This window comes from Mastigoproctus giganteus, chromosome 8, assembly GCF_048544385.1.
Source record: "Mastigoproctus giganteus isolate SK-2022 chromosome 8, ASM4854438v1, whole genome shotgun sequence".
Lineage (NCBI taxonomy): Eukaryota > Metazoa > Arthropoda > Arachnida > Uropygi > Thelyphonidae > Mastigoproctus > Mastigoproctus giganteus.
The window spans coordinates 118,928,908-118,955,354 of NC_143582.1; the positions used below are offsets into that span (position 1 = coordinate 118,928,908).

Here is a 26,447-nt window from a genome sequence, read left to right on the forward strand (position 1 = left end):
ATTCGTTTATTTAGTTGCACAATCACCTTAGTGAGGCGGATATCTGACATAAATACCGAAGAAGATGGTTGCAAGTAATCAAGTCAGATTGCCATACTTTATGAATTATTTTGGACATTGATAGTTGGAATTGTAAGGGGGGGGGGTCCTTCCGGTCTCTGCGATTTTATTTAAATAAAGAAGACATTCGTGAAAACTACAAACTTTACTGGATTCAGCCTACGAACATTGCCGAATCTTAAAACTACCATTGGATTTTCTGTCTTATTACAAAAACCAGGTCGAAGACCTATCTACATACATACATTCATATACACAGATAAATACATAGTCATCTACACGCGTAGCGGCGACCTGGCGGCTTTTACACGGCCAACTCTGAGCAGACACAGAGGAAGAAAAATGCCAAAATCGGGTAATAACCTTTACTACTTCAGTAGGGGTCAACAAGGTCGTTCTGATATTCTCGTAATGAGCTGCGTAATTCCTGTACCTTAAGAAATACTTTATGTACATGCACTGGTTGGTCAATACGTACTGATATATAACTTCACGGATGAGAACTATCACCGAGCGTAAAATCACCGCCACCATTAAGTCTGTTATTTTTGAGGTCCGTCCCGATGAGCTCATTTCGTTCCAGTTCTTTCAACTGCAGAAGTCCTTATGTCATCAGAATCGCTTGGTGCTTCTGTAATTGCTTCGTTAGCTCTGAGCGGTATTGCTTTATGTTTGTCACAATTTCTTTTCGGCCTCTTACTCTCTCCTTGGAGGGAACCAACTCTTGGCTAGGGAGCGCTGGTAGCTACCGTCTACCAGCGCCGCTTTCTAAGTAATTAACTCCATAAGAATATGCGCGCATATCAGAAGTCCCACGGAGAAGTTCCACAATGTCCCAACACCAGAATGACCAGCACTTTCTGAAAATAAAAGCGACAATAAAATCACATACAGAAATCAAGTATCTGAGTAATATTTTTTTTTTACTCAAGGTAACTAATTTTACAAGATAATACACATCAAAAAACTATAGTAAAACATCAAATGCCGTTCTTTTTTTTTTTAATATATTCAAATTAAGAAATAAAAGGTAATTTTATTCTTACCCTTAAAGGTTTAATACAGTTCTTTATACTCAATATTAAACTGCTCTCTTACAAGTATTATTATCATTATTTGAATAAGATGACCATAAACATGAACTTTACGACGCCATAAAGTGAAAGATGATAGTTAACATATTGCAGAATCGTGTTTGGATCGTAAAGAATATATTAATTCGAAGTATCCATAGAAACCCATTACACTCGCAGTAACGCGCATGGATATAATCATCGTCCTCCTCCGACCGGGTGAAAAAGGCCTGGGTTCGAATCCTGTCAATAACGTGAGGAATTTTTATGTGCTTTGCTTTTTTTCACAAGGTGGCTGAATTTAGTCGGTCCCAAGGCGAGGACCGACTAAAAACTCGTCTACCACATTCTATGACTTTCTCTACTCTGGTGCGTTTTTTTTTTCTTTCTTCCAGGAAGCGCTGGCGTATTATCTAGAAAAACCCGAGTTTGTCTATACAAAACATAAATATAATATACTTCTAGTCTTAGCTACTGTGTCGCTTAACATCCATAATACCTAACCTCATCAGAAATAGCGCAAAACTCAAATTTGTGAGGAAATTTGGCATATAAATGGCGGCGCCTCCGTAGCCAGGTGGGAAGGAGCAGCAGTGCGTAGCACACGCTTCTTAATTAGACCGGGGTTCGAGCCCGTCACCACCCAATACGGAGGATGCGGAAAGGTCAGGCAATGACCACCGCATATCACGGAGCAATATGGCCTTAGTTGCTAATGCTCCTAAAAACCAAATAACAACAACAGCATATACATGGATTGTGCATGTGCGAAGTTCCATAAACCCTTGTTGGGATTATTTCAAGAATTGATCGGGCGATGAAATGGATTCGTCACTGCGTCCAGGAAACAAAACAAGAGGCCATACAAACTTCACTGGACAGAATGTAGCTACTAGTTTTTGGAAGGAATTCTTTTGACAGACTACATGCCACACAAGGAATACTCACTGAAGATGCCTGTACCGCTGCTGTTTTCAAAAGTTTAGGAAGGACGATAAAGAAATAGAGAAGAAGAAACTGGTAACTTGCTTCTCCATGAGAATGCTCCTGTCGCACAAAAGTTCCATTAGGCATTAATGTTTTGAGAAGTTTCAACCATCCGCCCTACGGTGATTATTTTTTCTCTTCAAAAATCTGAATAAATACCAGCGTTAGCCCATCGATTTTTAAGTGATGACACTCAAGGAAATTCTTAATGACTCTTTTCAGAGACCAAAATAAAGACTTCCCCACCCAGGTACTTCCACTTGGTTCTCAAAATGTATTGAGGAAAAAAAACTTTAAAAATATACTATTTTGTTTCTTTATTATCGAGGTAGCTAACTCTTCGAGTGTACATTTAAATTCTGCATTTGAGGATGGTTAATGGCAGTTATAATGTTGGATTGTTTTGTAATAGCATTAGCCTGATGGTAATTGTAAATTAACTTTAATATTTAAGGTAGATTACTCTTTGGCTATTTATTTTGTCCTGACCCCATGAGCTGGGACAAGTAGAACGTATAAATGAACGATATCAGAGCACTTCAATCTTAGAAATATTTGTTTTGTCCCAGACTATACTGCCTTAGTTGGTTGACGTAGGGTTTTAAGCACATCAGAAACTTAGACCACATTGTGCAGTATATACAATATATCTGTAAATTGTGTGTGTGTTCTCTTGTCGAGTTGCTGTTTTCTGGACGAAAGAATCGAGTTTCCGGGAGAAAAAATCACAGTCTCTTGAGCCAATTAACTCAGTTATTTTGTGAAATATTCCATAAAAATTCCTCGAGTTATTGACGGAATTCGAACTCAGATCTTTTCCAACTGATGTAGGAAGGACGCTGATTGCATAAACTGTGCTACCCACGAGGGATTCTGCTGGAAATTCATTGAAAAGTCAGTATTATACTCGTCTACCACATTCTATGACTTTCTCTACTCTGGTTGACTCTGATCCATTCTCTTCTACCTGATTCGCTTTCTTCGTTCATGTACAAAATGTCGTGTACAAAAGTAGCTCTTTCTCTCCACTTTAACTCTATGACAGTGAATTCTCGTACTCAGCTTTCGCCTGTCTTATACCATTTTGGAATTTTTGTTAGATACGTTAAAATACTCATATAATGTAGATCAGTATGTCGGGACTGAATGTTAGGTCCTATACTTTTTTACTTTTCTTCAATTCTATCCCTTAACTCTCTCGTTTTATACTTTGCATCTTTCTTTTGCGAAATTTTACTGGAAGAAAAGTAGGCTCCAGTTTAAATCTGTTGAGCACTACCCACAATGAAATTGTATACAGTAGCTTACAGTTAATCCACTATAGTCTTCTCTTGAAATTGAAGCTATTCCCTTCTCCTTTGACAACAAAAATTTATTTGGACACTACCATCTCATAACATTGTGGTCACTAACTAGTATTGCTTCCTGCACTACCAAATTTTGATGTACTTTGGGTCCTTGTTGAGAACAAAATCAAGAGTATTAGAGCCCTTTGTACTTTCTCTGACATGTTGGATAAATATCAGTTATCCAGGTGGTTTAAAAATCTGTTTCAGCATGGAATATTACCAGTATATTACTTACAATCTGTAAGATGAATGTGGAATTCGCTCATAATGGTGAAATCATACTTGGCTGTGCCCATTCAACTTGCCTATAGCAAGTTTTGTCATAGGTTTGGAAGTAGTATACTAGTAGTAGGATACTAGATACTAGTAGTAGTAGGATTCGATTCATCATCAAAAGAGATGATGAAGTTTATCTAAATGTGTACGCAGTATATATGTAATATCTGTACTGGGAAAATATTAAATTTATAAATACACTTTTAAGTTTTAGCGTTTTATAATCTGCGGGTATTACAATCTGCGCTGGCTGCTGGGTGATTTAATTCAGCTCTGACGTTTTTTTCCGTTTTAAACTATTCTTATCTAGTTTGCTCCACGCTCTGTACTGATTAAAAAAAAAAGTGTTCGTGATTCTGGATGAGGCATTTTCTCGATATTTCAAAGCCCTGGCGTAAAAAGCTTTAATGCAAGATCAATTGGACACATCTGTGATTTCTAGCAGGGAAAGCAGCAGGAGCGTTAATTAGAGAAGAGAAGAGATACGATTGCCAACAAGAAATTGAACTTTAGTTTTATCATGAGCTAGCTTTAGAAAGTGATAGTAACGGTGATGTGCTCATCGTCCGATTTGAAACTGCAGCTGCAGTCCACTGCAAAATGAATGAAAAGCAGTAAAATTCGTTTAATATTTGAATCTTTCTAGAGGACGAAGGAGACGAATTTGGGCATACGATCAGTACTGCTAAAAAAGTTTGTTAAAGATCGTTCACATGATTGTACATCAGGGAGTTTGACGACTAGTGACATAAGTCGCTATCATATGATAGCAACGTATGTGAGAAGGTTACTGAAGTCACCAGAAATCATTATATTGAGTTTGTATACTAATGTTTGTGCAGCTGTACAGCACCGCTACTCATTCTACATATGAATGAGATTGCAAACACGCTAACTGAAGACAAAAATGAAAAGGTTCAGATGATGGAACAGGCCAGTGTAGGAAAGCAATCCAGAAATAATATAAACGTAATAAGGTTGGTTGTTTAGAATTTATCCTTGACTAACGAATACCATAAAGTATGTTTGTAGAAAAACATATATTCCTCTGGTAGGTCTGCTTATTTTTACTAGATGAGAACGCCGAGAATTATTCACTCGGTGCGAAAGTGCATGAAAATCCAATATGTATTTCATTAAACTTCAATCTATAGATGAAGGTTTCTCATCATAAACGCATAAATGAAGCAAAATGTCAGCGTAAGTCAAAAAAATATAGTGAATTGTAAGATTCTACAAATTGTAAGATCTTACCAATATGGAGAGTTAGAGTTTATGGGAAATTTTGTGATTTGGGAACAAACTATTCTTTGGTATGGTAAGTCCTTGATATGGAAACGGAAATTTTGAGGTTTAAGAAATGCATATATGGCAGGAAGAGATCTCGATGGGGGGTGCGTTTATGATACATTGTCAGTTCCTCACGAGAAAAGCGGATCGCACGGAAAGGCAAGGGAAGGGCGGAACCCGAAAGCAACAAATAAGTGATTAGGCTGAATCTACGCTCTAAACAGAATGGCATGTATAGATTTAGGGGATATTCTGAACAAAAATAGAGGGCTGAAATATAGACCGACGAAGTCGAGACACGAAAGTCACTGCAAGTGGCTAACATTAGAGAACTTATACGAGAACAAAGAAAAAAAACTTCCCGTGGGAGAGAGACGTAAATATGTGGAAAATATCACTTGAACCGAAAGATATGACCGAGGATTTGTTGAGAATTGTCACGATTGGCGGTAAATGAAGAAAGGGGTGGATGGAGTGGAAGAAGAAAAGATAGGGACCGAGAAAAATAAAATTACTCGGAGTTAAGAGAAAGGGGTGAGCGGTGTCAAGATATATAAGCAAGTGAGGGAAGGCCCGAAGAAAATGGGGAGTCAATACGAAGAGAAAGAAACAAAATAGGGGGAGAAAGTTTGAAGAGATGAAAGACAACTGAGTTCCTCAGGAAGATAGTAACCTTCTACGGAAAGGCATACTCAAGGAACCTAAGCTACTTCAATGAGTATTAAAGAAGCTGAACGTCACGCGGTGACTGTTGCCTATAGCGCAAGGCGGGAGTCTCGCCCTAAAAGGAAAACGGAGCTAGTCTAAGTTCGAGTAGTGTGAAAGAGGAAGACGGTGGTGGAGAGAGCCAGGCCGTAAATGGGAGTTCCGTAAGAAAGAATGACTGCCCTAAGTCAACTACGAGATCAAAGACTGTTCTAGCCCGAGCTTTGAAAGAGAAGCTGAAGGATGCCACAAGAAGGATCCTGAGATGCGAGAAGGAGACCTTGATGCAGAATAAGTAAGGGATAATAGAAGTACAATATTTAATTATGCTTTGTATGAGTTAAGATAGGAAAGGACTGTTAGCACGATAGAAAGGAATTTGTAATGTGAGAGAATTAATATAAAACGAAACTTTAAATTATTGACTACTAGTACTAACTCAATATTAGAGACAGGGCCTTTTGCGTTAGTAACGGGTTAGTAAGAGTTCAGTGTGCTAGAAGGGTAGGAAAGTATTGATATACTCTGGGTCCTTGCTGAGAACAAAATCTCAACAAGGTAAAAAGGGTAAGGCTATAATTGAATAGATAAGCAGAAAACAGTCAATAATTTCTAGTGTAAGAAGGATGGAAGAATGAACAGTGACTCATAATATTAAGGAAATTACCTAGAGAAGCAATGGATATGTACTGAGTGTAATATGGTAAGATTAATAATTTTAGTAATGTAGAGGATGAATAACATGCTCTGTATCTGTGGTTGTAACAAAGGTATAGCTTATAACTAAAGGAGTCTCAGAGTGTATTGAAATAAGAAAGTTGATAAAGGTAACTCTGAAAATTATATGTAATTTGACAGGGAGATGTATGTGCTAGTAGTATTCCTGGATATATATGTATAGTTAAGGAAAGTAATTACTGTCTGTTGATTTGTGTAATATAATAGTAGTTGAAGATTAGTGTGTTGAATAAGACATACTAATTGAGATATCACCTGTGGAATAATTCTGTGTTCGATAAGAACGATAAAAAATGAGAATTGTATAACTGCGAGGAGCTAGCTTGTGAGTTCAAGAAAGTGAGACAAATTCGTGTGTTGGGGAATTTTCTAGTGTACTTAACATGCTGTATATATGTTGTGATGAATTATATGTTTGATTGTTATTCTGGGTTGAGTTATTACGGGACACATACACTTCGACTGTTTAGAGAAAGCTAATCTTATTTATATATATATTCCTTGGAACTGATAAAAGAAAATCTAATACCATCTGATCCCTGTAATCTTCTGTGAAATAAACGCGTATAACAGTCAGATAGCAAAAGTGGGCCTTGAAGGAGTGAGGGTCCAGTCCTTCGTATGGCACAACGTTGGAATACTGTAAGTGAATACTTGGTTCCAAGGCTAGTTCCCACAGAATAAATACCACTGGCAACAGAGAGTGTCTCTGAATTTTGGGACCAAAATGTGTTATCTTCATTGATTTTCAAGCGGAAAACCGTTAATGTGGATTACATTGCAAGTTGTTAAAGCGTATATAAAAGTTGTCAGTATTATAATAACTTTGAGAGCTGATACCTAAATCCTAAAGAGACAGTATACATCTACCCGTACGATTCTATCCTTTCGAAAATGACTGATCCTTCTCTGTCACCTTCACAGAAGGAAAAAGAATCTCAAAGCAAAGTCTGAAATTATTTCGTAGGATCCTTTTTCAATTTGTATGGTCAATGTTTCTGTTAGTCTATGATCCAACTAGCTAACTTCCATTTTGTTTTCTGGAATTTATCTTTTTAAAATTAATACTAGTGACTAGAGCAGTTTGCATTTTCGTTGTACTTATTTTTGACAACCAGTATATGGAGTTAATAACAGGCTGTATATTTTTTGATACAGTGTATGGGCGCGATCTAACAGTACGCATACTAGAGATTACGTTTCTGATCTAAGGACAAGCTCCACAGCTCAACAGCTTCAGAGTAGTAGACACGAAGAAAGCACGATTTAGATCATGACCTCTTGATGTCCAGGCTTCTGCGCGCAGTAGCCCAGACACCCAAAAGGTAAAAAAAAAAAAAAAAAAACCTTAAGCAAAAATTGCTTTACTATATGGTCAAAGCATATGAAGTTTGAATGTTAACTTGACTTTTTCCAATTAAATATTTCTTTCTTGGAGTTTCTTAGACTAACGACTGGTTTATATTTTATTATTTTATTTTTTAACATACTGAAATGTTTATCTTTAAAGCCTACATCTATTCAAATAGAGGATATGGGCTATAAACGCCTAGTTAAATTTCAAAAATTCAATTCATGGTTTTCACCCCAAATTGGTTTTTAGAAGGTTTTCTAAGGAAAGAAAATGTTTTATTTTTATACAGGGTGTTTCAAAATTGATGGTCAATAATCTAAAGGCGAAAAGTACAAACTAAAATAAGCAAAAAAGTTCCAATGAACATCAGGCCGCAAATGAACCGTTTTCGAGATAATGCACATTTTCTGTTAAGATCCGCCACTGATTGTAAACTAGTTTAGTAAAAAGCTGTGAATCCTTTGCTAAGGGTGGTTTTATTAAACATAAGATAATACATTTTTCATTTTTGGTCTCAACACCACAGGATTTTACAAATATTACATGTTACAGGATGTTCTTTCTAACACCCTTACCACAACATTAGGTATTATGCTTCTGGGCTTATCTGCCCGTACTCCATGTGCGAAGCTCCCATATTCTCTAAGGCGGTGATGTACCCTGAAGAATGGGCACCTGTTGGGCTGCCTTCGGCGGGGAAATGCTTCTTGGTACAAACGTGCAGTCTCGAGTGCACTACCGTTGGCTTTACCATACATGAAGTACATGTCCGCATACTCTTCGTTGCTGTAACCTCTTTCCATGTTGACTATCCTTTGACAGGTACTAGCATGCCTGCTACGTCTGAGAGCATTGGGAAAGGGAGAGAATGAGCATAACCTAACCTAAACAAACAAGTCAGTGGTCGATCCCAACTCTGTACAGTTCACCTTGTCAGTGGTGGATCTCAACTAGAAATGTGCAATATCTCGAAAACGATTCACTTAAGGACCCATGTGTACTAGGCATTTTTTTGCATATTATAGTCTGTACAATTCACCTTTAAATTATTGACCATTACTTTTGAAACACCCTGTATAGCGCCATTGTCCTATCGCGAGTCTTTTTTTTTAGTTACTCACAATGTAGGAACCCCGAGCATGAATCCCAATAGTGTGAAGTTCAAATATACGATGGGGTATCAAAAAGTTCGTACCCTGACCTAGATAAAACATCAGTAGGAAGATGCTGTTTTTAATATAAATTGTCTACATGTTCAATAACTAAAATGTGAAATTTCATTCCAATAGGTGATCGTACACCAGAGGTGGAGCCTGGAATATGAGGAAGGACGCTATGGTTGACAACGTGGAGTATCGAGCAGTAATCAAGTTCCTGAATTTGCAAGGCAAGATAAATCAAGAAATTGACGAAGAAATGAAAGCTGTGTATGGGCAGAATTGTCCTCCTATGACACTATAAAAAAATGTAAACGGGAGTTCCAGTGCGGTTGTACAAGTTTCTTTGACGAACCAAGAAAAGGAAGGCCATCAACATCCGCAGTGAGACGGTTGAAAGGTTGATCCGCTGGTGCTGAGTGACAGGCATATTCATTTCATCGCAAATGCAGTGGGAATTAGTTATTTGTCTGTCCACAGCATTTTACATGACTATTTTTATTATTAGTATTTTTATGCCACCCGAATAATTATATTCATCTGCCGTGCTGTGTCTTATGTCTGTTAAATGCGTGTGTACTATGGTCGATTTTGTCTGTTTTGCTGGACGAAAAACCTCAGTTTCTGGGGGAAAAACCTTTCTATCTATGCCTGAGACCGACTAACTCAGCCACGGAGTGAAAAAAGCCCACTAAATTTCCGCGCGTAATCAAATAAATTTCCCATTCGAACATTTTACATGACTGACTATCTGCACCTGTCTAAAGTCTACACACGATGGGTTCCAAGGTGGCCGACGCCTTTTCAGAAGCGATGACGCCGCTTTGATTCGTCACAGAAAGCCATCAATGAAGTGGAATCGTGGTTTCAGGCAAAAAAGCAGTAGAGTAGTAGTAGTGGCATGTGATGCAAAAAAGCAAGCGTATGAGCTTATGCAGCATCAGCCAAAAAAAAAAAAAAAAAAAAAAAAAAATTGCAAAAAAATTCCCTCTAAATATTTGTCCAGTTCCTCCTTAAATTTATTTAACCTATCAACTTCTACAACGACAGATGGACGTTTGTTCCAGCAATTAACCACCCGCTGTATAAAAGCAAATTTTCGGACATCTATTCTACATCTGTCCTTCCTCGATTTCAATTTATGCCCCCTTAGGTTCGTAATCTGAACAAGTGGAAGAATCCCATCAGAATTCAGCGCGCTCAGCCCATTCAAGGCCTTATACACCTCAATCAGATCACCTCGCAGCTGCAATTTGCAGCACTTAAGCCTTTCCTGGTAAGAGGATCCCTTTATTCTCCTCACCAATCTTGTTGCCCTTCTCTGTACACGCTCAAGCAAATCTACATCCTTCCTAAAATGAGGCCTCCAGACCTGCACGCAGTACTGAAGGCATGGCCTGACCATTGCCTTATACAGAGGGACAATCACCTCCTTTTCAGGCGCCTCCGTGGCCAGGTGGGAAGGAGCAGCAATGCGTAGCACACGCTTCTTGATTATACCGGGGTTCGAGCCCGTCACCACCAAATACGGAGGATGCGGAAAGGTCAGGGAATGACCACCGCATACTGGAGCAATATGACCTTAGTTGCTAATGCTCCAAAATAACAAACAACAACATAACCTCCTTTTCCCTGCTAACAAAATTTCTGTATATCATTGACAACACCCCATGACCTGCCCTGGCAACCTGTCTGCATTGCTCAGAAAAATTCACATCTGACTCCACAATTACTCCCAGGTCTTTTTCATTTTCTACCTCCTTAAGTGTAGTACCACACAGTTGGTACGTTTCTCTGGGGTTACTTCTACCCATATGCAGTACTTTGCATTTTTCAATGTTAAGCTTCAGTTGCCACTTCTCAGCCCATCTGCCCAAATTTTCTAGATCCTGTTGCAGTAACACACTGCCATTACTGTCATTAACAACCCTGCCATTACTGAGATTAACAACCCTGCCAACCTTTGTATCATCTGCAAACTTCGATACTAAGCCTGATAAACCTTCATCAATATCATTGATAAATATACAAAACAACAGTGGACACAACACCGTACCCTGTGGGACTCACTAATAACATTAGTCCACGAAGAGCAGCACACATTGATTACCACCCTCTGTCTTCTCCCACTCAACCATCCTTTTATCCATTGTAGCAACTTACCGTTAATACCATCTGTTCCAATTTGTACAATAGTCTTCCATGCGCAACGGTGTCAAAAGCTTTCCTGAAATCCAAATATATGATATCAAAATTATTTTTTGCATCCAGTTCCTTTGTAACCACATCATAATATCCTAACGAATTTGTCTGACAAGACTTTCCCTTAACAAACCCATGCTGTGTCTGAATTATTGCTGCAGTCTTGTCTAGATGATCCTGTAATGCATGTTTAACCAGTGACTCCATTATTTTACCTGGAACAGAAGTTAAACTTACTGGTCTGTAATTACTCGTGTCACCCTTCGATCTCCCTTTGTGAATTGGGGATACATTTGAACATCTCCAGTCCGTGGGGACCTCCCCTGAGTCCAAGGATGCTCTCATAATTATGGCTAAGGGTTTGCTTAGTTGCTTTTCCGCCTCCTTTAATACAACTGGATAGATCCCATCCACCCCAGGTGCCTTTCTTATGTTTAACTTCAACAATTTCTCCTCCACTTTGTTCTCAGTTATTATAAAATCATTAAGCACCCTGTTACAATTTGATAACCTCCTGGCATTTTCAAACCTTAGTAACTCCTCATGTGTGAATGTAGATGCAAAATACTCATTCATTTTGTTAGCTATCTGAGCAGGATCATCAACAGTCGAACCATCGATATCAAGTGAATCAATCAGATTCATCCCCTTCCTTTTAGAGTTTATATAAGTAAAGAAATCCTTGATGTTTTTCTTAGCATATTTTGCCAAAGATTTCTCGTAATCTGCCTTCGCCTGCTTAACCTCCTTTGTGACCTGATTACAGACTAGCTTATATCTGCCATAGGCTTCTGAGTCGTTTGATAATTTATATGCATCCCATGCATTTTTCTTCTCTGCCACGACTCTCATTAGTTAATTTCACAACCATTTAGGATTAAACCTTGAACAATATTTCTTAATAGGTATGAAACTTTTAGTAGCATCCACGATTAATTTCTTGAATGTTTCCCACTTAGAATTTGCTGTTGCATCATCAGTTGGTCCCAATGTATAGAATTTAAAAACTGTCTGAGACCACTGTAGTCATCTTTACGTAAGCAAAAACTTCTTCCTTTACTTCTGATGGTAATTATATCTTTAAGTAAATCCCATATCGGTACATTGTGATCACTGCCACCTAATGGTTCCTTTATCTGCAAATTCTGAATACACGAATGATCACTGCTGATAACCAGACTAAGAGTATTACCCTCTCTGGTTGCCTCTCGAACATGCTGCTGCAGAAACCAATCATCCAATAAATCCAAAAAATTCTTACTAATGTGCGAGTGACCAACCCGTAAGTTCCAGTCTACATCTGGGAAGTTAAAATCCCCCATTTTAAGACATTCTGATTTACTGGCCCACTCTATTTCTCTATACAATTGTTCATTGTACCCATTCGAGTCATTAGGCCTATAACACACTCCTACTCTTATTTTTGCTTTCTCAGTGCTTATGTCACACCAAACTGACTCAACAGTGCACTGTCCACCCATATCAACTGGATGCACGTCTTTTGATTTTATGTTTTTCTTAATTAACAGCATAACACTTCCTCCCTTCCTATCCTGTCTATCCTTTCTGTACACATTGTACTCCCCAAATTCCTGTTCTGCATTCCTTATATCTGTGTGACACCACGTCTCTGATATCCCAACAAGATCAGCCTTTGATGTCTTAACCAACACTTCAAATTCATCAGATTAATTTACTATACTTCTAGGATACCTATTCTTATTATTAGAATAGCCCTCGCTCCTCGCTCCAGGTCGCTACTTATTGTAACAGAAGTTGTGCAAGAGAATCACCTTCACCTCTGCCTGCGGCTACTTTTAACCTTTTAGTCTGTGAATGCCTCCCAAGCTAGTAGTTTTCCGACCCACCTAACACTGCCTCCATAGCATCAGCAAATATTCTTGCACCCTTTCTATTTAAGTGTATCCAATCCCTGCAGAAGCAGTCTCTCCTGTTAACAAGCACAGACCACGCGGAAAAAAATTTTACCCCTTGAGCCTTGCACATTTCCTCCAGGGCCGAATTGATTGATAAGGCTCTCATAAAGTATTCCCTCCTATCGTGTCTGGGCAGAATTGCAGACACTTTCAAATTTAACCCTAATTCACGACTTTTTTGCAACATGGACCTGTACTTGTTAAGTAAATCTGCAGATCTCCTACTCTTAATGTCATTGGTGCCAACGTGTAGAACAATATCACCCATTGTGTCCTTAAAAGATGATATATGCTTTACAACGTCATAAACTTTTGCTCCTGACACACATACCTGGTCCTGTTCCACCTATCCTTTTTACACAATATATTCCCCGTCTCCCTGACAATAGAGTCACCAACAATAACTAGTTCCTTTGGGACCAGCGCATTCTGCCTTGGAGGTTACCGCTGTGTTTCCTGATGCCAAGGAGTAAGCTCTGGCGTTGAGTTGGGCAGCTGAGAGCTTGACGAGCCCCTCATATTAATTTCTTCGAGGGCATCTACCCTACACCTCAAGCTCTTATAGACGCCCATCAGAACGCTGAGCTGACGCCTAATTTCTAGACACTCTCTGCACCTGGCACACACAAAGACATCCTCCTTGGCTAGATCATGTTCCGTTCCAGAGAGTTCGGCAAACATTTCACAAGTTGCACATTTTTTTAGATTCGAACGAAAAAACGGTTTTACGTATATTAAGTAGTAATCTACAGAAACTCTTATCTAAATTAAAAATAAAAATAACCAGTGTATCTAGAACTATATGGCTACTTATAAAGTTCAATATAAAATAACAATTAGGTAAATAAAATGGCAAACACTTATGGTTTTTTCGGAGCCTGTAATTCACAGGTGTAATTTTTAAAGAGAGTCAGCGCCTTGATCATAGAAGTGCAGACTTCTATGATCAAGGGCTTTCAAGGCGATTATGAGGCGATCATACATTGGATCCAAAGACTAAAATGGAAGAAATCAATGCAATGGAAATAGTTCTGCATAGGAAAGAAGAGTTTAGTGTACGAAATTTCAACAAGCCCAGGAGTTGGTTACAACGATTTATAACAGCATTAATGTAAGGATTAAAACTACCACTGGAGGAAGAATGCGCACCCAGATCTTTCTAACAGGTAACCCCAGAGATATCAGTATTATCAAAGGTGTAGATGCAAGTGCAGGAACAATTGCAAGAATCTTTTAAAGTCGTCACACACCATATACTTGTGAAATCAGTAACAGTAAGATCATCCAATAAAGCCCAAATTCGAAACACATGCAAGTCTGGTTATACAACGGTGCATGATCGAAGCAAAATACAGTTCTCTACAATTCATTTACATTTATTTAAAGCCGTAATATCATCTGCAAGTGTCCGTGTTATTAAATAGATAAGTAAGACCTTGAAACAGGAAAGAAAACTCTGAAGGAGACGCTAACTTCCAGAACTTATTCAACCACTCGGCTGAACAGACCCATCTTCATATTAATTACGTCACCTAAGCTCGATCTTCAATGTTAAATCTTCTGTTCTCATTCTTTTTAATTTCATCTCGGTCCAAGATATCGATATTGCCAGTTTTTCCTAGTGAGTCGTTGCGAGTTTCTCAGCTTATACTGTATCTAAAACAGTATCCAGCTCGCATCCATGCACTCGCACAGACATTAATACACTAGCTATTTGACCTAAAGTGTTGGCGCACTACAAAATCAACAGCAGCCTATAACTTCATATTAAATCTGCAAGATCTTCTTGAAACAATTTGCAATTCATATTTCAATTCTTCTCATCCTTTTGCGAATAAGCTTTAGCAATTTCGTTTTCCTTTCGAGACCTCGTTGGCTACGTCATCTTGCTTCTTGTTGGACGACAGAAAGAATAAAACTGCCTTAACATGGCTAGGGAAAGCCTACAGCACATTAGACACAAAAGCTAGAAAATCAAGTTTTATGGACTGTGTATAAAGTATCATGTAAGAGAGTATTCAACATTGATTATTTTGCAAGAATGAATCATTTAAGGAACATGAATCATTCTTAATTAAAGAAAATAAAGCAAAAGTAAATAGCCAGATATAATTTAAGTTCCATACCATTTTCGGGTTGATATTTTGACTGCTCTCTGTGTTTAGACAGTCGGCGATCTTCGGCGCTGTTGACTTCCTTCGATCTGAATGTGCCATCTAGGAAAACAGATGCATGCTTTAAAGTCTTCTGACGTTAGAGTATCAGAAATACACTTATTAAATAAGAAAACAAAAGAAAAATTCTAGAACCCACGCAATAAATATCTGAATGAACTCCAGTTGATCAAACAAGAATTCCAAAAATGAATTCTCAACCTCATGCACGACTTTGCTCATACTTTAACCCCGTTGTACTGTTCATGGATATGTTAGAGGGAACTATCAACGTTCTCATTTCGAAAACACCAAATCTGAAATCTTACCAGTTTATAGATTATGTTAAGTGACAGTTCTTTGCAAAATTTAAACTGTCAGTACCAACAGAAAATAAGTTAAATTGAATTTCTGTTCGCGGTGCGCTGTGTGCAGTCGCTATGTGAGAACGTGGTTAGTTATTGGTAAAAAGAGATATTCATGCCGGAAGCTACTCCTGTTTTGTTAGTTGCAAATTCAGGAAACCAGACGTCTACGCGTGGATCTAATTGATGTATTTCAGACTTTATAGAGTTATTCAGTTGAATTATAATTAAAATTAAACATATAGTCGATAATTATTATTCAGTCATATGTCTTATAAGTCATTGCACCAGTTTTGCCTATTCTGATGCTAAACAATGCATTCCATTCACAGGATTACCGAGATGTAGAGTGTGTAGAGTGTGTTTGGTGTCAAACGGCACCAGGGTTCCCCCCATCTCCGCGTGCTATACATTGAGGGTGTGAAACAGAACACTGTCAATGCCAGAGGTTTAAAAGTATATGGATTTTGTATTTGTGTAGTGTCGTGTACCGTTGTTCATCTGGTCATTTAGCCGCTGGTTCCCTAATGGGACCCAACGTTGCCCCACTCCGCCCCGTGGAGGCAGACCAGGTACACTACTTAGTTATTTACTCTGGCAGGTCCTGCCACCTAATTTCCTGAGATTTCAGTGGCAAGGACCTAAAAAAAAAAAAAAAAAAAAAAAAAAACACGCTATAGATAGGGGTCAGCCAAAACAAAGGGAGTACTAGTTGGGCGATTTGATGTTGTTAAGTTTTTGGATGTAGGGCTCAAACAATTTGGAGTTGATTCAGACACTAGTTATAAGTTAGAGAAGGGGAGGGAGACTGAAGACTGGGGAGAAAAGACAGAGATACGGGGTCCATAGGGAAGATGACCCCAAGTCAGTGGAGAAGGCCCATGCCCCACCAGAGTGAAAAAGAGGGGTTACCGAGATGATGAAGTAGCTATAGATGTCGAAGCTTTTTATACAGAGAACAGATGGATAAATATCGATTTAATGAAACCAGAAACAGGAAAGCGCTGAAATTAAATCTTTTAAATAAACAGTTCCTTAAAGAATTTTTGCCCAGTAAGCAGCTGCTCCTTTTTGTCTCACAGTAGGGCAGTGTTGTTCTTAGGAACGAATGGAAATGGCGTAGGTTCGATTCCCGCGACCAGCTGAAGTTGAAGAATACTCTCTCTATTGAGTTGGGAGGGGCTTTTATAGGCTATTTATATCCAATTCTTTGGTTGAGATAGTTTATCTCGGGAGACAGTCGCACGGTCTCTTCATTCATGTAGCTACGCTTGGTCCCCTTTAATCAGAAATATATTCAGCGAATATAACTTGGCTACTCGTCGTTCCCCAGTGTTAAATCCACTCGAGAATCCTAGATCGCTCTGAAATAACGACTTGCGAGAAGTGGGATGTACTATCAAAAATAAGCCCCGATGATAGACGAAAGAATCGATGACAGCCATATTTTATTCATGACGAAGGGGGGGGGGATCTACATTTCTAACAGTTAAAGGAGGTCGTATTCCTTAGTAAGACATTGATTTCTTCTTCTTTTGATTTTATTTTTTTTTTAAATTTCGCTTCATTCTTATTTATAGAAACATGGTCTTCATCTCCCAAGTGTACTCTCTCTCTCTATTTTACGACTTTTTGAACATCCGACTTGAATTACGCTGTTATGTGTTAAATCTAATTTCAACAGCAATACATAATGGCGCATCCTTGTGTTTTGGTTTCCTTTCAAATGATGCTAATTCCTTAAATTGTTTTGATTAGCGTTATTGCACTCAACAAAACGTGAGAGAGAATTAACCGAGTGCATCAACAGTCTTCTTCTGCCGGTTTGTAGCAAAATCGTGCTCCGTCCCTTTTTCTTAAGATAAGCAGCAGTTGGGAAGCCGGCTGTTATTTTAATTAAACCGAGCGAAGTGCGCTGATGGCAAAATGTGCTTTGAACGACTGAGAAACATTAACTCCGAACTCCCTTCAAAGATATAAAATGTATATCTCGTAGGTAATTTTCCTTTTCGTTTCTCATGTCTTTCTTGGCTGATAGAATAAGTTAAGAAACTGGAAATTTTTCTTGAGTAAATAAATTTATGGACTGGAGCAACCAGTGATGCTCAGACGCAACCATAATTGTCCCCCCCCCCCCACACACCCCAACCCTAATTGTAAGTACTTCTCTTTCTTTCTGTTTCTGGAAACCTGTTTAGAATTCTATTATTAAGGAAAACGTTTTTGTTCGGTGGCTGCCAGCACTTCACCCACCTCACCTCGTTGGCGCCGCATAATAATAAATGCAAATAGAATTACGAGCAAACTGTGTTCATTTTTCAGGCCAGAGCCACAAGAAAATGCTGATAGGGTCGTGAAGAAAATGAAAGCCCAAGTACTCTTAGAAGAAAATAATATAGAGTTTAGAAGTAAACTCGAACAAGTTTCTCTCTGTTTTTCTTTTCTTTTTGTATAAACACCATTGGTGAATAACGCTGAATTATAAGTGCTCCGCACGTGCTCACCTTCACCTAAACCGCACTCCGTACCTCGCACAAGTAAATTTTCTTTTAAATTGTTTTGACACTTATGACTGCCGGTGTCGAACTGCCAGCCAACTCGAGTAATGCGTATTTATTGTGCTCGTCACGAGGCCGTGAACACTGCTCCGAAGATTTTCGTGACGAGATCGCCGAGAAAGGATCACTCGGCCATCGCAATTAGATTCTTCTGGTGGCTAAATTATTTTGCATAAATCCTCCGAGCTCCAGGCGTTGTCCACGGAAGGCTACGTGCGTACAGGGGGTTTTCGTGTAACATATCTCACCTGTCTGTCTGTTGTTATCCTGCTCCTTGTGTGTGCCTGTTATCTCTGCATCTAATCAGTGTGCTGTAATTTAAACTGTCAACGCTTTCCAAGGCTTGCAAGTGTTCTCCACATGACAAGTGAACAGCGCTGTTGAAAGGCAAGCTCATTTCTCTCGCCCTCTTCTTTTTAATATTTCTCATTGTACTTCATTGCCTACAAAATTAGAATTAGACTTATCGATTGCTATTTCAAGTAGTTCGCTGAAACCAGAACGTTTTGGTAGCATTCATTAGCGAAATTTTGTACAACGCCATGTTGCAAATTACCTTTGTAACCCTCGAACTGTAACAAAAGATGAATCAGATGAGACACACACACGATGCATCTCTGCCTCGAGTTCATCAATATCTCTTAAATTTTAATGGACATCGATTTACCTTTTCTGCGGATCCGCCATAAATTATGGCACTTCATTTACTGCAAATGGTGTCACCACGAGGCAATATGTCTTGTCCGGTTCACAGAGAATCATTTCGTATGTGCAAACGCAAATGCACTTCTGGGTGATTTTTTAAAGGGAATCGCTGTGTACGAGGCGCATAAATTTTATGAAGACTGCAGGCGTCTTCTAGATGAAGCCATCTCTGCGCACTAGAAGGATTTTAATTCCCATTTCAAGAAACAATTTAACTAACACGTGATTTTTATTATTATTCGTTGAACCGTAGAAGATATGCATAATAGAAATTTGACCTTTACATATCACAATATTTCACAGTCTGTTGTGTGCACAAAAGTTGAGTATTTTTTTAACACTGAATTTTAAAGAATATATTGGTTTACAACTGTGAAAATGTCGTTCTCTGCATATACACTTAAATTCAGCCCAAAATTATACGCTGCTCGACAAAATTAACAGACCACGTAAAAAACGTGGTGTACCATGTGTAGCTTGGATGAAGCAGGAAAAAATCTGTTATGGCGGTGTACCACCGAATAACGATGAAATGAGAAGAGAGTGAGAAACTTCGGACAAGAATCGGGACATTTATAGGGGTTGTATAAGAATTACCTAAAAGGTCACATTACAGAAGGCGATACAAGATGCTCCAAGATATGGTCACATGGCGTGTGATCACTCCAACGGCTAAACAGGCCTGACAGCGGTGAAGCATGTTCGATATAAGTGTATCTATAAGATTCTGTGGCAAAAAATCCCATTCTTCCACCAGCGTAGACCTTAGCTCACCAAGTGACCGAGCAGTTGACTGTTGGCATGCAATGCAACTCCGAAGAGCCTCCCACACATGTTCGATCGGATTTAAGTGTGCCGATTGTGCTGGACACGGCAGTCGTTGGATAACTTCAGTTCAAGATATTCCTCCACAACTTCAGCTGTATGAGCGGTGGCGTTGCCGTGCATGAAGAGAAAACCTGGACCAACCGCACTCCTGAAAAGTCTCACGTAGGGTTCGAGGATCTATTCTCGGTACCTCTGCGTAGTTACGGTACCCATACCAAAAACATGAAGAGGACTGGGGCTGTTGATCATTATTCCACCCCACACGTGACACTGCCTCCACCATAAGTGTCCCTTTCTCTGATGTTGGAGGAATGATACCGCATTCTTTGTTTTCTCCAGATGAAATAACGTCTAGAATCTGTTTGTAAGCTAAAACGGGACTCATCAGAGAACAGAATTGTACCAATTTTTTTCCAGCTTCATCGCAACCTGCACGAGTTACACCGCGTTTTCTATGTGTTCTGTTAATTTTGTAGAGCAGTGTAGTTGCCCGCTGCAAGAAATCCGGATTCCATTTGCGCAACAATTTCTGGAAGTTTTTATTTTCAAGTGTAAATAAACAGGCACGTGATTTATCGATGCGATGCACCGAAGCTTAATGGCCATATTGGGCATGGTTTAATTCGATAGTACATTATTTGAGGAAAAATCAATGCTGCAATAGCAATTTTTAAATTAATACGTTGTCTATATCCTGCATTTAAATAAAGACATCGAACAGATACACACGGAAAAGAATAATTCGAATGCCAACCTTACACGGAATTTTGCATAAAGTTGTCGTCTCTGACACTGGAGTAGCTTGTCGAGAAATTATCAGAGAGAGAGAGCTCAAGCACCTACTCTTCATTTTCGTTCGCAACAGACATTTAAAGGTAAAAAATGCTCTGAGTATCTCAGGAGACAAAAATAAATTAATCGGTGAGTAATCTGATAAATCCTTGCGGCATTAGTAGGATTTCCAAGACATTAACAGTTTCATAACAAAGTACAGAACTAAAATAGATTCATAGCACCGACATTCGCTAATGGATTAACAGAACAGTATATCGTATTGATTTGAGTTGATACGGACAATTGCCGAGGCAACGAAGACCATGTGCTATCCAGGTATCGCATAGGTTTCCAACCTTTTATACCTTACGCCCCCCTAAACATTTTCATAAATTTCACGCGCCCCCCAAGTTCTAGACTAAGTGTAAATAAACAGATTTGAAATAAAATTTAGTTATGAATATACACACTTTTATAAATTAATATATATCAGTACATTTAATCTCAAAGATATAAAATACGAGTAATAGAAAGAAATAGAAAACGCTTCGTATTTTTTTTATGGATTAGTGGGATGGTCTGTTCAGATTTCGTTAAAAAAAGTGCTCTGACGTATTGTGTTTGAAAATGGTGTTTATCTACTGGATGTTTCGACTCTATTACTATATGCTTCGACTGGATGTTTCTCGCTATGAAATACCGAATATGACGGACGAAAAACGTGCATATACCTGTCTAGATCGACTAACTTATTCACAGCGCGAATCAAACCCATTCTCTGCAAATTATCTCCAGAGGTATCCTTACCAATGGCTATTAAGATGATAGCATAAGAATATTTCATCAGAACCGTGTGACTTTTCTCTATTCTAGGTCTATCCTTTTAAATCATGACACCGTTAAACAAAGTTTAGGAAGGAGAGCCCATGCATTAAATCATTCGGGAACTAACTAATTCTACCATCATTATTTTTCCACCCTTGTTGATGGCATAGTAGTTAAAATCACTGTCCTTCCACACTGTGGTAAAAACCTGGATTCCAATGCTATCTAAAAAAGGAAGCCCTCTATGGGTTTTCACACAGTGGTAGAATTGGTCAGCGCCGAATGAATTCATGACCGGTCCCTCCCTCTCAGCCCGTGTTTTATCCAGAAAACAGACTACATAATAAGGCTATTTACAGATACATCAATATCTCATACCATTAACTGCCTTGGCCTAAATCTGACACGACGGCAACAACTAAGAATTTGCACGAGAAAGTACCGGTTCTGATCGGTCCTAATAAAGTGTCCAAACGGTGCTTGGCCACTCTGTTAGGATAGATGTTCTTGATAGATATGTACTAGAGCGAGTTCAATGAAGATTGTTTTTAAAATTTTATTCTTTTAAAGAAGTAGAATAAGTGTGATTGTCAGTTACAGATTACGACACGCACGTAATTGGACCAAAGGAAGAAACTGCTTCTAGATATCCAGCAAGAAATAATGAATTCTTCCAAAAAATAGAAGGCAGCACCAACAACAAAAACAACAGGGGAGGAACAAACGAGAATGTAGCGGGAAAAGTACCAGAAATTAGACTATGCGGATTGTGTGCCTGTATGACATTAAATTTCAAAGAAAACCTGATGAAAAATGTACCGGCAGGAATACAACGGAAATCAAAAATCGTAAAAGTAGTAAGAGGAGTTTGAGACGTTCATTACGCGAATGATGTAAGGAGTGTAGTTACCGGTAGCAATCTCCTAACCTCGGGTGAGGCATAAAACACTAAAGCAAATATAAAACATTAAGATGATGACGCACACAACTGAAAAGGATATAGGGAAATGATGACAAAGGCATCCACAAATTGCGCGTACTGGAAGAAACACGAAATCTCATAACACGCCGAAAATATCAATTCTTTCAGCAAAGCAACTCAGGAAAATTTGTTAACTCTGAGAAATAAGAAAAGAAACGCCGTTTGCAAGAACATAATCAAATTTACCTGGAGGAATGGGGACCATCTACAGAAAAAAAATTGAGAGGCGGTGATGATTTCCCCGTTGGCAATGCAGAGAATAAGATGAATAAAATGTGTCGAATAATATAGTAAAATGACGCCATAAATTAAAATAAAAAAGCAACAAATTCAAAACGTTAAGCTTAATAACAGAGTATATACCGCGCCGCATAAATTACATGCAAATACTGATGACCCATTTTTTCTAAATTAATTTCTAAAGAAAAAACTCATTGTTGCAATCCTAAATCGTGCTTCTGTATACCAGTGTTAGACTTAGCCTGCCCATAACATTAAATTATCCTTCCCCTTTCGATGTATGCTTCACGATGAGATTTGAACCCATAATAAGAAGCGTTTATAGGAAATTACTGACTTATGACATTTGCTCGTTGAAGGGCAAATTGATAACGAAATATTCATGTATGAAAACAACTTTGGAATGCATCATAGACGAAGCACAACAGCTCATCTACCTATCTTGCATTAATAATAGAAAAGGCAACAAATACACGTTAAGAGCGTTTTGGAAATCAAATACTAACAGTCCGAAGTGTGAAAATTTTAAATGAGATGAAATATACCGCGGGTATTAAATTCTCGGGATGGAAATCATTACGGTAAATTGCGTTGGGATTAATCCTCCCACACGCTTCCCTACCTGGCTCAATACGCAAAGATATTTGGTCGAAGCCTGAGGACGACAGTATAAAGAAAACTTTAATTTCGAAATGAAAATTACGTTTCCAGAAGTTTATAGTCCTTGGCTATAAAATCGCTTATGGGTTTTTGCAGTTCATTGCTTTGTTTTGTGGTGTTATTTGTGATGCGGTCTCAAAGGTACCACTAGAGTGGAAGCAATCCTTGAACGACCGAACAAAAAAAAAGAAAAAAAAAAAAAAAGAAGAAATTTGATATTTGCATAGCGTATTCTCTCTTGACTATAAAACCTGGTTTGATGGTTTAAATTCTCGGCTCACTGAGCTGAGTCGGATATTTCGTGTTGCTGCGAACGGCGATTCGTTTTGACAGAAAACAGCAAACGTTAGAAGTTTAGGAAGGCTGAAGGCCCAGCAAATATTTGCACGGAAGTCAAAATGTTGCAAAACATGATTAGATGGGAGAAAAACAGACACTGCTGCACAATGTTTCGTATTGTTTACACATCGGAGAATTATACGTGTAACATTTTATTTTAATGCCATGGTAATATCTTACGAGGTAAAAGTTAACTACGAATGACGAAGACATCCGCTCTGAAAAGTAACAAACAGCTAAATGTATAACCATTGCCGATAACAATCTAGTTTCGTAACTCTATTTCTTTTTGCCCACTTTCCGAATATAGAAGGCTGACCCGTGAGGTTACCTTGTGTGTGCCCAATCCACCAGCAACTTTGGCGTTTACAGTCTTTATTTCAAGATGGCTGACTCCAGTGGGAAGCGCCACCTGTTGGGAACGCATGTGTTTACACTTCGATCCAAACTAGATTTGTAGTCAATGTAAGAGAGAGAGAGAGTCCTAACACATTCTGATGGAAGAAATGTTACACTGCCATCCCGCAAAAAGATGATCATCAAAACTTGAGAACTGTTGTGTTTACAGCAGGATCAAAACAAAATTAGCTGTATATATTATGAGGGAATTTTAAGATATTCTGACACGGATATTTTAATTTAATGTGGACTACCATTTGCTTTAATACCTACTCGGACTAATCGAGAAAATGCAGGCAGTTTTACATTTTGAAATTTGTGTAATATTTTGTCTCTCTCGTTTATGCATAAAAGTGCGAAATCGGGAAAAAAATCAAACTCCAGTGTCAGCTAAGTGGACACTGCAATGATACCAATCTTTAACACTTAATGTATGATACAGTAATTGTCGAGGATTAAGGATAAGCATTATAAATTGTTTTTCCTGTAGCAGAAACAACACATGACGTTGGCTATCGCCATTTCACGCAGCTGCACATTAAAGTCTTTTAAAATGAAAGAGTTTGTTTCCCTAGTCCTATTTTTTGTGCAGTGCTATGTTTATTTATTGCTCTTAAACACTGTATTCTTCCGATTTAATGTCTTCTATTATACACTCGATTTCATTACTACTGAGACAGATATTACCACTTTTACCTGCAAGCAGAGTAAATTCTCTAGTAAGTTTTTAAATAGCCTCCATTCCTCACCACGCTGAAACAATTGGAAAGTCCAATTATTTCTACTTTTAAATTTCGTTTGGGTTTTTACGATCCAAACATGCGATACAGTAAAAAAAAAAAAAAAAAATACTGATTCCAATGTACGTGTTCTATGGCTACGTAAATAACGACAATATACGAGAAGTATAAAATTGGAAAATAAACCGAAGCGAAATGCACGTCATAAAAATGTAATAACCATTCAGAGTGCTAAAAGTAATAAAATTTCCCCATAGTAAAAATAATAATATATAGAAATAAATACATAAATAGGTAAATGCTAAACATAAATAAGTTGCATGGAATAAAACAGTGGCGTAGAAGGAAGAATAAACAGAACAGGGCTGGAGAGAGAGAGAGAGAGAGAGAGAGAGAGAGAGAGAGAGAGAGAGAGAGAGAGAGAGAGAGAGAGAGAGAAGATGACAAAAATATATAATTATGGGTTTTTTGCGGTGAACCCAAATACAAAAGGCTCAAAGCCAATAGACTTTTACATGGTGAAGGTTGTACGAAGGACGGTTGTTCTAAAGAACAGAAATAGAACGAATAAATGAGGAAGAGAAAAATTTGTTCGGCTAGTTTGGATTGGAATTGCGAATGGATGTTGGGGCTCGTGCTTGAGCTAGTTTGGAAGAATTAAAGATGCTAATTGAGAAAAACGGTTACCATGGAAATATCCGTAAAAAAAAGAATACAGCAGAAATTGTATGTCTGTGTGAGAGTGATTAGAACGAATTTGTAAATGAGGAACTATTTATTAACCTGAATACTCTCTTTTGGATATAGTCGACGAGTAAGATGCAACCGTCGGCTGAAACCGATTTACTTCAAAGTCAGTTTTAACATTTCCCACACAAATTGCTCCATTTAAAAAGAATAAAAAACTATAAACGAATGGAAGTTTGATGAACTTTTATCAAACTGAGCAACCTGATGCTTGTACACCTCCCGTTTTAATATTTTCAGATATAACAATCTTGATTCTTTAGCTCATGTTTAATGAGTCCCAATAGTTGTTAATCTGATTTTTTTTAAAGTTCCGCTTGAGTAACCGTCTCCAGTTGGCATTTGTGCAAGACAGTAAGGCAATTCGAGAAAAATTCCTCACCAATAGGAGGCCACGTTCAAGAACATAACCTGTCTTGGATCTGGACCGTGTCTCAAGAGAAGAGACGCGGTCTAGGTCCAAGAGAACAATAAAAAAATATTCCAGTATCATTAAAATGGCGCGTTTCCAACCCGCATTCGATTTTGATTATCGGACACACTTAATCCAGTCCTTCAAAGTAGTTTTTTTCAATTGCGATGTCAATCACGCCTCTGATATGCTCCTCTAACGCATTAAAAAAAAAAAGGTCAATTAAAATACTCCCCAGTAAAACTATTAAAGTTTGCGCTACGAAACATGGCAAGCGAGTGTTTGAAGAGACATAACAACAGCAAGACTCATCGGTCTCCCTCTCTTTTCCCACAATGGCGCTCCGCAGGGTGGCAACCGGAGAATGCCGTGGAATTCGCGATATAATTAATTTCCTGTCCTCTGATGTATAATGTATGTAGCAAAGCTGACATCTCATTTCCTTGAGCTGCATGCGGTCACGTTACACAGGCATATGTCGCTCGTGAAGGCCGTGGTACTTATTAAAAGAGTCGAATATTTTTAATTGGTAGTTACTGAGAAAATTCGTCAAAGAGAAGATTTCGGTGACTTTTTGTCCGCCATGGGCCGA

General features: G+C 38.4%; 1 protein-coding gene across 2 annotated transcripts in view; it reads right to left on the bottom strand.

Moving 5' to 3' along the window:
- Positions 1-255: 255 nt before the first annotated feature.
- Positions 256-26,447, bottom strand: part of LOC150081783 (lachesin-like) — a 466,088-nt gene continuing 439,896 nt past the window's right edge. For both annotated transcript variants that reach the window (XM_090379659.1, XM_090379658.1), the window contains 2 exons: positions 15,255-15,344; positions 256-920 (listed from right to left, as the gene is read on the bottom strand). In XM_090379659.1, coding sequence (XP_090235785.1) covers positions 829-920; positions 15,255-15,344 — 182 coding nt within the window. In that variant the 3' untranslated portion in view covers positions 256-828. The remainder of the gene's footprint in view (positions 921-15,254; positions 15,345-26,447) is intronic.